Here is a 14,852-nt window from a genome sequence, read left to right as displayed (position 1 = left end):
ATGTGTCGGTACTTTGAACGATCCGATCCAAGATTTCTACCACTGCAATTGCCCATGAAGTCCTATCAGGCGATTCCACCATAGTTCCTCGTCTGTGTGGGCCTCAGATGATGTATCAGATAAGGAGATCTGAAACGAGTAGTTCCCGGGCATGTCAATAAGAGGTGACTTATTGTTTCGATCTCGACGGGTCTGTCACTGAAGCGACAATTGTTTGTATAATAGATTGCTTTCTAAATGTGGTTGGTACTGCCAGCTGCACTCCTCTGCCCATCGCCCTTCATGTCAGCCGACACTCTGCGGAGCAGCAATCCCGCTTCAAATCTGCATTGCTTTCAGTCCCTCTTGTTGCCGATACTCACCACACTGCACTCTTCAGTCTAATCCCCTACTGCCTCTCATTTCCACCCGTTCACTATCCGTGGCCAACTCACTCCAAATCCCTGGTGTCAGAACATTACAATCATCCAAGCATTCAAACCTGCCCTCAAACATTATCTCCTATCCATTGAAGATACACTTTCACTGACGCTCCTCATACATCCACTCACTGACCTCCCACATCTGCTCTCCTCCCTGTTTATTCCCAACTATGTATGTGCACCCACATGTAAGCATACTTACATGGCACCACTATCTGTGAATTCATGCATATGCTGTTAATATCTAAGATCTTAGCATGTCATGTCCTCCTTCGGATGTTCTTACTTCCTCTTCAACAACTGGCTGATGTTGCATCTAGATTTCGCTACTTTTGTAAAGCACCTGACACAGGACTGCTTAGGTCACGTGGTTCCTTTGGTACAATATTTCTATTGGAAGCACTTTTTAACATAAGGTACTAATTATGAAGTAAAAGTAGAAAACCCAGATATCCTTGATACTAATGAAGTCCAGAGATAAATTCAAAAATAGAAAAATACCTGAAAAATGACATGTGACACAGACCTATTCATCAAATATTACCTAACATGCATCATGAGGTCACCGGTAATGTGCAGAACATGGCTTCTAAGTACTGATGCCGAACATGACGCAAAAGCATGCATATTCTTACATTTCACGCTGCATGAGACTTTGAGACCATGCTCATTTCAGCTAACACGTTCACCAATGCGTAGCTGTGAATACTGCATGCACATATGAACATGCATGATGGGTGATTGCAGAGCACCACATACACACACATGTGGGATCTCTGTGAAATATAAAAATGTAGTTCAATTCACCTTCACCTTAGTAGAAGGTGCGCAAGACAAAAAAGCATTGGACTTTAAAAAAGGTAATGAAAACCAGAAAAACAACCTGAGAGAGGAAATCTTCTAATAAATATGCTGGCAAAGGATTCACGGTGCTCACCTTTAAAACCCAGCAATCTGTAGTGAAATATTCCAAGGAAAACAAAATCCCAATATGAAGCAAGTGCTTGTGGGTAAGAGTCTGTACAGGGAACATGATAACATGAGTAAAATCCTGGTATCCAAATACTTCAGCAAGTTTACCAACCTCAAAAAAACCCAAGGGGTTGCATCCGCCCTCTGAAACAAAGTTATGCTGTCTACCCACCTGTGTACTTTAGTGGTGCCCTGAAAAGCAGCCACAATCAGGGGGAAATAACTGCACCAGTGTCCAGGATTGCAAACTCTCTTGCCACATCGGGGGCATATACTCATGACTTACTTGCCCTCTCATAATTTCCCCTCCTCACCCCCATGTCTGGCTTTCAACAATACTCTGCTTTAAAAAGCTAACTTGAAAAGTACACATAAGATAGTGTCACTCAACTATATAAATCCTTATAGAACTATGTTAGGCAAAAGTGTGCAATTGTGGCATTATTCCTCCCATCATGACTGTGAGATTACACATACTATAAATAAAAAAATAACATATTTCACTTTAAAATATATGGTTACTTACTGTGCATATATTCATGGGTGCCAGCTTTTGATGTTCGTTATGGGGGCAAAAGTACCTGGGTATATGTTATTCTTGCAGCTGATCATATTTTTACCCTTTTCCGTGCTGATTAAATGTGGTTAGTTGGGGTTGTGCGATTTATCACAACAGTCTCTGTTCTGTATCTGTTCCGGTTGTCTGTTTGTATGTAGCGCCATTATGCCTCGGGGTACTCAGGTGCTCGTTATAACTATATTAAAGTAAAGTCACCAAGAAACTGGCCATAAAACAAGGGGCTTGTAGCACGCTGCTTAATCAAAGTGTGTGATCCAGAGCAAATAATTTAATCACACAGGTACATTAAATAAAAACATTGGGAGTTCTGAAAGCCTGCAATCTTTTATACATAATAAACAAAATTGTTATTTTTACAACTACAGTGACATCAAGGGTGAAACATCACTGGCAAACCAGGTCTCCCATCCATGCAGTAACAAGGACTGACCCTGCTTAGCTTCAAAGGGAGGAAATGGCCAGTGCCCTAAGGCTTGGTTTGCTAGTTAGGTGTAGCACTGCGCCATGGCCAAGACATATTCAGTCAGCAGAAAGAATATGTAAAATATTTATTCAAGTTTGTATTGCTAGTTAATATCTGCATTCTAATAATATCAGCATCAGCATTCTGATAAAATCTTTTTAGTATTGTGTGACTGTTTGAGCCTTTCTGTTTGTAGCCAACATTAACCATATGGTGGCACATGGTGATGTTTTGCTCTGCTGCGGGCTTTGTTAAATCTATCTGGCTTTAGTCCTTAGCATTAGATCAACAAAGTATATGTCAGCCTGTTCAGGTTCACATGTGATTGTGAGTAGGTAGAATTGTGCATAAGGTTGTGACCATGTGCCTATTTGGCGTTAATCGTTAGCATTTGAAACACAAAGTATACATCAGCCTGTTCAATTTCACAGGTGATGGTAGAGTGATGCAAAAAGTTATGACCATCAGTTAGCGTAATTGTCCAGAACGTCAATTCCAAGCATAAGTATCCCAATAGTCACGTGTAGTACAATATACAGTTTACATTGATCATGTCAGGTATATACATATACATTTGGACCAGGGCCCATTTGATTATTGATCCTAGATTGACCAAGATCCTTAAAATGGTTTCTTAGGTTGGACCCATGGCCCAAATTCCCAGTATCAATTGCTGGAGTATTTCGGTGCGTGCTTGTGATTATCTTGATGGTGGCGAGGGTAAGGGGGTGTCTACCTGTAGCCCTTTACCTTTGTATGGGCTGTTCCCCTGAGTAGGAGAAGTGGGCTCAATGTACTGGATCTCGGATAGCGGCACTCCACTGTGTTGTTAAGTCCATGGTAAATGGACTTCCCTTTTTTCACCAACTCCCGCAAACCAGTCCCATAAGGCCATGGTGCCTAATAAGTGAGGCAAAGTTACAAGACCACTTAGAGCAACATGGCCTGAGGGGGCTGGCCCATTCCTCACTTTGAAGCTAAGCAGTACTGTGCGTATATTGATGGGTGCCAGCTTTTGATTTTTGCTGTGGGTGTAGAAAGTACCTGGGCATATGTTATTCTTGCAGTCGGTCATTTTTTTCCCTTTTCCGTGCTGCTTAAATGTTGTTAGTTGGGGTTGTGCGATGTATCACAACAGTCAACAAGAGACCAGCCATAAAACAAGGGGCTTGGAGCATGGGACAGGACAATTCGGTGCGGCCAGTTAGGCACACGCCATTATAGCGCAACTGTTTCGCTGCATGTCCCGTTTGGGTACCCCTAGTTAGATGCAACAAGTTGAGTGGAGGGACCTCTCGGCACAAAGATATTTTGGCATGAGAGGTCGCAATTGGCGTGGCATGAACCTGCAGGCACTTTGTATTTTGTGATATGGATTAAACAACGTGAAAAACATTTATGTACTGCAACATTATAAGACAGGATGGGACATGTTGTATTATAATGCTGGTGCAGAATTGAACATGTATTAAACATGAAACACATTTATTTACTGCAACATTATAAAACAGAATGGAACATGTATTACACCATCTCTAGGCAACATTATAAAACTGAAAAAAAAAGAAATAAAAACACATTCATGCTGAACGCTGCCTTCGAGAACCCTGTCCTGAGTTTGAGACGCAGCACTTAACCATTATGCTACAATGACATTACTGTTTGAATTCTCAGAAGTATGAAATATATGTACCTTGAAGCACTAAGCTATTGTGTCGTAGTGGTTGAATGCTGGTCCATGAACTCTGTCAGACCAGGGATCAAGACTACTCTTTTTATGATTAAAACAGAATATTTTGGTAAACACTCTGTATTGTGGACTATGTAGTCTAACAGGCATGCCTTTGATCCATGTGGCCTCCTTCGTGGAAACGTTCTCCCAATCACAGCATGGTTTTAAGAAGGTCTTTTGAGCTGCATTACAATGGGATAATAATAGTTGTGCATCTTCCATTGAACGTGAGCCAGCTCAAACAAGACTCTCTTTGTAGCTCAAGGGTGGGGCTTGCCACACAGTCCCATTATTACCTTAATATGTTGCACTACTTTTAGACTTTGAAACAACGGGGGCAAGTAGACATCACTCTTCTCCAGCCCCTTATTCCCACTTTCCCCGGCGGAAAAAAAACATGTTTTACTTTTTCCCCCCTCCTTTGATTCTCCACTACGTATCTCCTCCTTCAATAACTTACAGATCCCCTATTGCCATTCAACCCAAACAGAAACAGGTGCAGGGGGAATCATGTGTATAGCCATGTTACATGACTTGTATATATTGTTATTTCCCTCACGTCCCTTGTTATTTGTAATATGATTGTTCAGATTTCCTTTTAACTTTGCATTTTGGGGCTTGTAGTACTGGACACTTGATGGACAAAACAAAACTACAAGTCATAAAATGCACAAAAAGACAAGAACTGGATGGGCATCTTCTGAATAACATGGAGACATGCACACCCCCACACACACACCCACATGCACACACATTGACACTGAAAACTCCCAATCGACGTGTCACAATGCTCACATAGATACACAGGCGCACATGTGTGCGTGCACACTAACTTTCACCTTCCCAGAGAAAATGCACACTGCATGCACAATACCTGAAACTTCACACCATGTACACACGCTCATATCAAACACACATACATTGCATGCACAGCCTCTCAGGTGACATGCACACCCTCACAACACACATTGCCTTTCACGCTGCACATTTATTCAAAAAGAGGACTACACCGTCTCTGAGCAACATTATAAAACTAAATAAATAAAATAAATTCACATTTATGCTGAAATCAGAGAACTTTGGCCTGAAGGAGTTTGAGACACAGCACTTAACCATCATGCTACAATGATGTTATTGTTTGGATTCTCACAAGTTTCATGCATAGCCTTTTATCATTGAACATATTCAATTATAGGCATTTATAGCAACAATAAAGACCGAAATGAGAACTAACCTCAAACATGAGTGATCCTTTATTCTTGGGATCCAACACTAAAAACCACTCAGGTTCAATCAGAACTTAGATACAAAGCGCCGGTTTCCTTGGATTCCCACCACAATCCCACCTTTCAATAATTGGGGAAATTGAGCACTGTCCCATGGGAATCTCCTAATTGGCAGCAGAACGTATGTCACAAACAAACCTTGATTAACGCAGCAACTCAACGTTCCCTGAGCTCTAAACCTTAATTGCGTATAAAATGAACATGTTTCAGGGGAGCAGGTTCATTATGGATTAGGTCCAGATGGGACACAGCCGTGAATATGTTGTCCGCTCGGGCATCCTCTACACCGAGCCTCAAATATTCTCTGTTATCTACACTCCAGGAGCATCAGCTCAGTAAACAGTGGAAAACACACAACAAAAGAAAAAAAACGAAGGCGAAAGGTTGGAAACTGTAAATGATGCTTCTCAAAAATGAACTGCACTTATGAAAGGCCCTACAAAATATCGGGGGTCATTACGACCCTGGTGGTTGGGGTTTAACGGGGCCAGTAGAGCTGCCGGCCCTGTTAAATCCCTACTGCCTCATTACGAGTTTTGCTCGCGGGACCCAGTAAGGATGCCTGGTAAAACCAGGCGTCCTTAGCGGGTCCTGCGAGTAGACCAGGATGCAAAAAACGGGCCTGTTACTAACGGGCACGTTGTTTGCATCCTCCCCATTCCCATTGAGCCCTATGGGGGCTCGAATGGGAATGAGAATGTACCGGGTCTGGGTTCCCTGAATGGGGAAATACTGGGCCCTCCACAGTCGGAATGGCAAATAGCGGCATGGCTACCTCCAGGGTCGTAATGACCCCCCCATCTCTTACAGAAATCCTTCCTAACCTAACCATAGACCTGAGAATGGGCATGGACCCCTGTAGCCACAGACCACCAGAAGCAAAAGGCTCAGTATGAGAACTCTCCCACTCTACACTTTCTTGTAGAATATTCCTGAGAGTTGAGGTTCTGTAACTGTTATGTTTATGTTCCGCATGCAATGAAAAATGATGGATGTGCTACATGTTACTGTCCCTTGGTACATTGTAAACATGCCCTTTGCATTAAGAATGAAGTGAAGTAATACAAAGCAAATACTGTATGATTATCAGTAGTTGTGGAATCAAGCCTGGGTATTAATTGAAGCCATTCAATACATCAATAGAAATTACAAGGCAACATCACTTACTGATGCATTGTGGGACATATGACCAGCCATATGAAAGACACTCAACCTCCTCTGCCACAGTTCCTGCCTTTGTGTGATAGCCTTCTTCACATTGGTACTGCATCTTTTCATTGACGTTGAACTTTTTCTTAGCTGAAGAGAGGAGTCCATTTGGCAAATCAGGGGCTTCACATGATTCTAAACACAAATCAGAAATCTCTTATTTTAAAATGAATCCAAATTGGTTACTTTGCCACAACATCAAAGCCAAGGGCATTCAGGGTAGTGGTAACTGGTTTGCAAAAACAAAAATTCAATGTTTCGACATCAAACATATACACAGTAACATTTCCAAACTCTGGGTTGTGGCACTGGCTAAATATGGTTACATTATATACACTGGCTAAATAATGGAAACATTGGGCCTCATTACGAGTCCGGCGGTAACCGCGGAGGTAAAACTGCCTGGTTACCGCCGGACTCGTATTACCATTCCGCCTCTGTGATTCCCGGAATTACCGGGGCATTACAACCCCAGTTTTCCGGGAATCACGGAGGCGGAATGGTGTTAATCCCCATTCCCATCGAGTCCTATGGGACTCGATGGGAATGGGGATCATGGAAACACCGGCAGCGTCTCGTAATGCTGCCGGTGTTTCCTCGGCCGCCTGCAGGTCAGACCTGGCGGGAACATCACCTCCCGCCTGCAGGAGTCGGGATCAGGCAGTCCGGAAACAATGGTGGCGTTATTTCCGGACCGCCTGAGTTATAATGAGGCCCATTATTTCGGAAATTAAAAGCACTTCTGTACACCAGAAATGAGAGGAAACATATAAGCCATCATGTTGTGTAAACATTTCTATCAGATGCAGTAGGTCACACCATATTGGCACTGTGTTAGCACTTAAAAAGTATGTTTAACATATCATAGGGTCACTGGAGAAATGCATCCTTCTTAGCAGCTCCATGTCTATGAACGTATTTATCGTGTAACAGGTCCCATCCTGTTCTTCCCATTTGATTTCAGGATCAGAAATACCCAGTTCTCTATATGCCTCCTCTGGATAGTTTAAGGTACTCCATGTGTTGAGCAGGTCTCTGTCTAGTGCATCCACATCAGTTTAATTTCCCAGGACAATACACTACCCTAGATCAAAATACAATGATATGATATGATTGGTTATTTATAACGTGCTTAATACCCAGAGGTTTCTAAGCGCAGACCGAACCTGTGTTGCTCCGTGTCGTCTTGCTTCCAAGGCGAGCACCTTGCCCATAGGCTTTCTTCCCGAGACAAGTTGGCACATGTAGGAATGGAAATAGTTGCATTTATTAAGAACATTTTAGTGCACAGACATGCACAACAAAGGTGGTCTCCTTGTGCTGATAGGCAGCGTAAGGTGAAATGGTGAAACATAGCTTTATGTGAAACTGTTAGGCATCAGAGGTACCTCATAAGTATTAGTCAGATTGTGGCACAGCAGTAATAGGGCTGTTTCCATTGTATGAGCTTTGATGTTGTCTATTACATCTCTTATATAGTGTGTAGGAGGCACAAATAGACCAGACAATGAATGGAGGATAGCACAGGGGCAACACGCTGTTTTTGGAAGCAAGACCACGCAGAACAGGTTCGAATACCGGATCTGCGCTTAGAAACTGAACTCAGGTATGGCATAGGCGTGTTATAAAAAAATAATTAAATAAATAATGCCTTTAATAAAGTGTAGAGATATCGCGAGACCCATGAGTCTTGCGAGATCTCGCCTGCGGCCGGAAGTGCTGCCTCCGCGCTCCGAGCGCGGATTACGGGGGCATGAGGAACGGAGCAGCAACGGGAGCAGGACGTGTCCTGTGTGCTCCTTCCAGGCACGGGCCCCAGAGCACACATAAAGACTTATGCAGCATGTGCTAGTTATGGCCACATTTGTAGGGCCTGTTGCCCTTTGACATTATTCTTTAATGCAAGTAAAAGTAAAGTTATTACATGCTGCGAAAATAAAGGCATCTAAGAAGATAAGACGCCTCCTGTCTTATGTGAAGATATTATACAACATAATTGGCGACGAGGATTACAGATAAAACCCGCGCAGAACCATGCGAGGAGCAACCAAACCACCGCCCTTCCTACAGAATCCAGGTAGACCTGCCATTCCGTGGCCACAATGGCAACCATTGTTCATGACGTATGTCGAGGCCTTGGGCGGTGCGGGCTACTCGGCGGCGAGACGCAAAGCAATGTTACTTAATGCCCTGGGCGTCGAAGGGCAGAGAGTGTTTGAAAGTCTCACCCCGGGGCAAGTGGCTGCCGACAACGACGATGTTTTCAAGGAGGCTGTCAGGAGGATTGTTAAGAGGTTCGCCAGCAAAGAGAATACGGTCCTGCATAGAATCCGGTTCTACAGCCGCAAGCAAGAAGCCTCAGAACCCGTTGACGATTATGTTACCAAACTGCGCGAATTGGCGGCGCTTTGCAACTTTGGTAACAATGCAGAGAGCCTCATCTGCGACTTGCTGGTAGTTCACACCAATAGCAGGAAAGTACAAGACAAGTTCATTTTGGAGAAGGAACTACTACTGGATAAAGCGATTGACCTAGCGAGAGCAGTTGAGGAAACAGCCGGGAGAAGGAAAGAACTCGCTGGAAGCCACAGTCCCGCTGAAATACAAGCTGTGGCATTCCGACCGAGGAAAGAGAGGCAAGTACCTGACACGAGAGAAGGGGAATGGGTGAAGAAAGAACCTCTGAAATGCCACAGGTGCTCAAGTACAAAACACCTGGCGTTCGACAGAGAGTGCCCGGCCAGAGACAAAGAGTGCTCAGTATGCAAAAAAAATTGGTCATTTCTCGAGTGTGTGTCGTTGGCGCAACAAGAAAATCACGAGCGTAAACACTGACCACAACACGGAGAGGGAATCGTCATCTGAAGATGAAGGGAGACCTACAGTTATCAGGGTGAACAGCCCACGGACCAGAAGAGAAAAACCCCATTGTGCCATCAAGATCAATGGGATAGAAACAAGAGTCATGGCTGATTCAGGGTCGGATCTCACCATAATACCCCTGCGTACGTACAAAGAGATGGTGGGGACAGAAAAGGTACAAGTACTCACCACACGACACAGGCCAACGTTTTTTGGCTGGGCGTCAACAGACCTACTGGGATACATTAATGGAAAAGTGGAGTTTAAAGGAAGAGAGACCACCACCAAAGTCTACTTCAGTCAAGAAGGTCCGGCAGTATAAGGATGGGACGACCAGGCTAAACTGAAAATCAGACTGGACGCCAGCATGGAAGATCAGGTACTGTCGGTCAGTGGGAGCAGTGCGCCAGTATCAAAAGGAGATTAGCCTAAGCTATTTTCGGAGGAGCCAGGGCACATCAAGGGCTTTGTGCACAAAATATTGCTCAAAGCCAATGCCGTTCCAGTCAAACACAAAGTAAGGCCAGTACCTGCAACTGTGAGAGACACACTAAAATGTCAATTAGACAAAATGAGGAAGGATGGCGTCATCGAAGAAATCGAGGCCTCTGAGTGGCTCAGCCCAGTTGTACTTATTAAGAAACCGAACTCAAAAGAGCTAAGAGTCTGTATCGATCTTCGCAGCCTGAACGTAGAAGTTATCACAGACAGCTACCCACTGCCGAGCATTAATGAGTTGATCCTCATGATGACAGAAGCCAAAATATTCTCTAAATTGGACATGAGGAACGCGTACCACCAAATACAACTGCACAAGGAGTCCAAACCTCTCACCGCTTTCATAACCCCGTTTGGCACGTACCAGTTCACCAAGATGCCATTCGGCTTATCATCCGCTGCTTCAGCGTTTCAGCGAATGATGGACGCCCTGCTACAGAAGGTCAGAAATGTAGCTTACTTTCAGGACGACATTCCTGTCTACGCAGGGGATGAACAGACACACAACGCTACATTGAAGATAGTTCTCACCAAAATGCAAGAAGCCGGAGTGAGATTAAGATATGAAAAATGCGTATTCAAGGCGAAAGAAGTCGAGTATTTGGGGTACAAGATATCAGAGAAAGGCATAAGTCCCAAACAAAATTTGATGCAGGCCATAACTAAAGCACCAGAGCCCACCAACAAAGACGAAGTAAGATCATTCCTCGGGTTGGCGGAATACTATGCCAAATTCATCCCCAAATTCTCAGAAACCTCAGCACCGCTCCGGGAACTCCTTAAAAAGGGATCGGAGTACATGTGGCAAGACCCCCAGAAGAAAGTGATGGAAAGCATAAAACAACATATAGTAGAAGCGCCATGCTTGCAACCGTTCAACCCCGAGTGGGGTACGGTCATCACAACAGATGCCAGTGCATATGGACTAGGAGCTGTGTTAACTCAGAAGAAAGGCGACACGGAACGTGTGGTAGCTTTTGCCTCGAAAGCTTTATCATCAGCCGAACAAAACTACTCCACCATAGAGAAGAAGATGCTAGCGTGCGCATGGGCAGTGGAAAATTTCAGAACATATGTGTGGGGCACAAAATTCAAATTAGTTACCGACCATAAACCCCTTATCCACATGCTCAGCCCAGGCGGCACCAAAGTGTCAACGCCCAGATTGGCACGCATAGCAGAGCCAAACTGCAGGAATACACTTTCGAAGTACAATACATCTCAGGATGGAAGAATTCGCTGGCAGACTGCATGTCAAGATTGCCAGAGGACAAGGATAAGGCCACTACCTTCCTGCAAGAAGAATGTATTGTAGCATCCATTACAGATCTCAAGACACCAGACTACCTAGAACTCAGTGAGAAACACTGGGCGGAAGAAGATGGAAAGGACCCGACCATGGCGAGAATTAGAGAGTGGATCAGGAGCAGGTGGCCAAATGAAAGGGCAGTTCCAGAAGGAATGAGACCTTATTGGAAAATAGCAGATGAAATATCAGAGGCAGACGGAATAATCATTAAAACGGACCAAATAATCCCGCCCACGGGCATGAGAAAAATCATTCTCTACAGAGCCCATGCGGGCCACTTGGGAAACACCATGACACGTCGAAGAGTGAGAGAAGCCTACTGGTGGCCGTCCATGGATCAAGAGATCGGCACCATGATCGAGAGATGCCATGAGTGTCTCAACAGTGACAAGCGCCTAAAGATCAGACAGGCGCCCCTGATCCCTACGGAAGTCCCAGAAGCGGTGTGGTCAAAAGTAGGTCTAGATTTCATAGGGCCATTGGAGGCGATGACCCCCGAACATCGGTACGGCATAGTGCTAGTGGACTACTTATCAAAGTGGGTCGATGCCGAGTTTGTTCCCAACATCACCACCGCAACAGTAATTGAGGTCCTCACAGCCATCTTCCAGAGAGAAGGGCTCCCTGATGAGTTAGTAACGGACAACAGTGTACAACTGATTTCCAGAGAAATGGAATTGTTCCTGAAGAAGCACCACATACACCAGAAGAAAGCAGTACTATATCATCCCCAAGCCAATGGGCTTGTCGAGAGAGCCAACAGATTTATCAAGGGGGCTATCCAATTAGCTACTGCATCAGGGATGGACCCTCTCAAAACCACAATGGAGGCCATAGCAGCTCACAGGTTAACTCCCAACGGGATCACCCAAATGTCCCCGTTTCGCATGTTGAGAGGGAGGAGAGCAGCCTCCACATTAGTGCAACCATGGTTGGCCAAAGTAAGAGAAGACGAAGAAGTAGACATGTCGGAAGTGGTATGGAGAATAGAAAAAAGCAAAGCACGCATGAAAACATGGAGTGATAGAAGAAGAAAGACCAAACAAGGGTCAGATGTTAAAGAAGGAGACTGGATCAAAATACGGCTACCGACCAAGGATCAACTCACGGGCTCACGGTTCAGCAGACACGTAAAAGTGATTCACCGAGGATCCAACCATGTCCGCACTGATGATGGACACACATGGAACATGGAAAGAGTGGCTTTGTTTGAGAAGAGACAAGAGAGAGAGAAGACCGTCGAAAGATCGGAAGCCAAAGGAGAAATGAACCATGAGAGAGGGATAGAAAGTGAGCTGGCGGCCGATGGCAGAGAAAGAGAAGAAACCGAACTGGAAGCGGATACACCCGCGGTAGAGCGAGAGGAGGAGCTGCAGGAGCTACACACTGAGAAAGGTGATCGGCCACGGAGAGAACACAGAAGACCGGTGAGATACAATGACTATGTCTTACAATGGGCCTCATTACGACTCAGGCGGTAAGGGTTTTACAGTGGCGTAAACAGCGCCGACCCTTACCGCCTGAGTACGAGGTCCCTTAGCGCCATGGAGGTCTTAACACCTGCTTTTAGCAGGTGTTAAAATCCATGGCGCTAAGGGACCATGGAGTTAATTACGCCACCGTAATTTACGGTGGCGTAATTAACGCCTTCCCCTCTCCCATTATGCCCTATGGGGCAAAATGGGAATGGGGAAGGGTAAATGGGAAAATGGGGATTTACCGCCCCGCCAAGGTTGGAATGGGGCGGTAAATCCGCCAACCACCATGGCGTAAACGTAGTTTACGCCATGGTGGTAAAGTCACGGCCCAGGCGGTAACTTACCGCCTGGGTCGTAATGAGGCCCAATGAACTGCCTTTGCATTATCAGGGGGAGGTGTGTAGAGATATCGCGAGACCCGTGAGTCTCGCGAGATCTCGCCCGCGGCCGGAAGTGCCGCCTCCGCGTTCCGAGTGCGGATTACGGGGGGATGAGGAACGGAGCAGCAACGGGAGTAGGACGTGTCCTGTGTGCTCCTTCCAAGCACGGGCCCCAGAGCACACATAAAGACTTATCCAGCATGTGCTAGTTATGGCCACATTTGTAGGGCCTGTTGCCCTTTGACATTATTCTTTAATGCAAGTAAAAGTAAAGTTATTGCATGCTGTGAAAATAAAGGCATCTAAGAAGATAAGACGCCTCCTGTCTTATGTGAAGATATTATACAACATAAAGGCATTATTTACATAAAGATAAAGATAGTCAATGAGAACGAGAAAATAAAGAACACAAACATGATATGATGTGTCTGTCGTGATACAGCTGCAATTCATTGTGGTATTCCAGGTGTTCCATACCCCTGTGTATCTCTTAGTCTCAGCCGTGGGTTTATGGGTTCCCCATAGCACTCTCTTGCATTTGTTTCAGGTTATTGACGGTTAGTGAGGGGTTTAAGATCTCTCTCTGTTGACTGACTTTCTTCTGTTCTCTTGTGGCCCCCTGTAAATATATTCTGACCATCCCTCCACCAACTGGTTGCATAAAAGGAGTGTTTCCCTAAGCTAGAGATGCAGCCGGGACTCTCCTGCTTCTATTGTACCACACACAGGTCTATATTTGGGGTCACATTGCTTCTCCTACCCGCTTTACCTTTTCAGGCCTTCTTATATGTCGCTCATTCCTCCTCCCATCTCTAGCATCTGCCTCGGCCAAACCAGGTGGCCTCATTCCTTCCTATTTTAACCTTCAACCAAACCCCGTGGATGAGATTTCCTAGGGTAACCCAACCAATCTATGGATCACTTTCCCCAAGTTCCTCTCTCCTCAGCCTCCCCCATTGTTGCTGTTCCTTTCTACCAACCACCTCTCTCTTGCCAACATCCTCCACCAATATCCTTTCTATTTCAAAACTCCTCCTTCAGTTTGGTTTCTAAAGGAGCTTTCCACCCATGGCCGACCCACAACTCTACTTCTCTCATGGTGAAACCTTCATTTGGCAAGCGCATTCCAGTAGTGTGTGGTTCCCAGGTCATATTGGAAATTGCTGTTGGTAGTTTGCAGCCCTTTTCTGAGACAAGTGGTTTGCAGCCCATGCCAGAAGGCTTCTCCTCCAACCTAGCGAACACATCTAGGTTTCTCCCTGGATCTCTGGTTAGCGTAATAACAGGGTTTGGATTAGATATTGAATAATCAAGAGTTGTTTCAACATCAGGGACGTTGGTTCTTGCTCACCTAATCAATAAGCTCCGGCATTTAAGACATGAGTTTAGTTGGTGCAATGTGACCATCCACTGCTCTCCAAGGAGAACCAACAGATTCTCCCAATTCCGGCCATAATCCTTTGGGTTGAGGAATCAACATATTCCTTTGTCACCTCTCTTAAGTTTTCTAGTACCAGGCTGTGGACTTTGTCACACATCCCATAAATAATTCAGAGAAACGTTAAAAGGTCTAGCATTGTATATTGTTGGGTGTCATTGAAGGCATCTCAAGACCCAGACTTTCTGGGGAGGAGCGGGGCTGGGTTTGAGGGGTTTTGGGA

General features: G+C 45.1%; 1 protein-coding gene across 1 annotated transcript in view; it reads right to left on the bottom strand.

Moving 5' to 3' along the window:
* Positions 1–14,852, bottom strand: part of F13B (coagulation factor XIII B chain) — a 265,588-nt gene that overhangs the window by 121,103 nt on the left and 129,633 nt on the right. Inside the window, exon 4 of the mRNA XM_069642698.1 lies at positions 6,623–6,799. Within this exon, the coding sequence (XP_069498799.1) occupies positions 6,623–6,799 (177 nt within the window). The remainder of the gene's footprint in view (positions 1–6,622; positions 6,800–14,852) is intronic.

This window comes from Ambystoma mexicanum, chromosome 1q, assembly GCF_040938575.1.
Source record: "Ambystoma mexicanum isolate Mex_15411 chromosome 1q, UKY_AmexF1_1, whole genome shotgun sequence".
Classification (NCBI taxonomy): Eukaryota; Metazoa; Chordata; class Amphibia; order Caudata; family Ambystomatidae; genus Ambystoma; species Ambystoma mexicanum.
The sequence above is the reverse complement of the archived record's forward strand: the minus strand, read 5'-3'. Positions and strand labels throughout refer to the sequence as shown.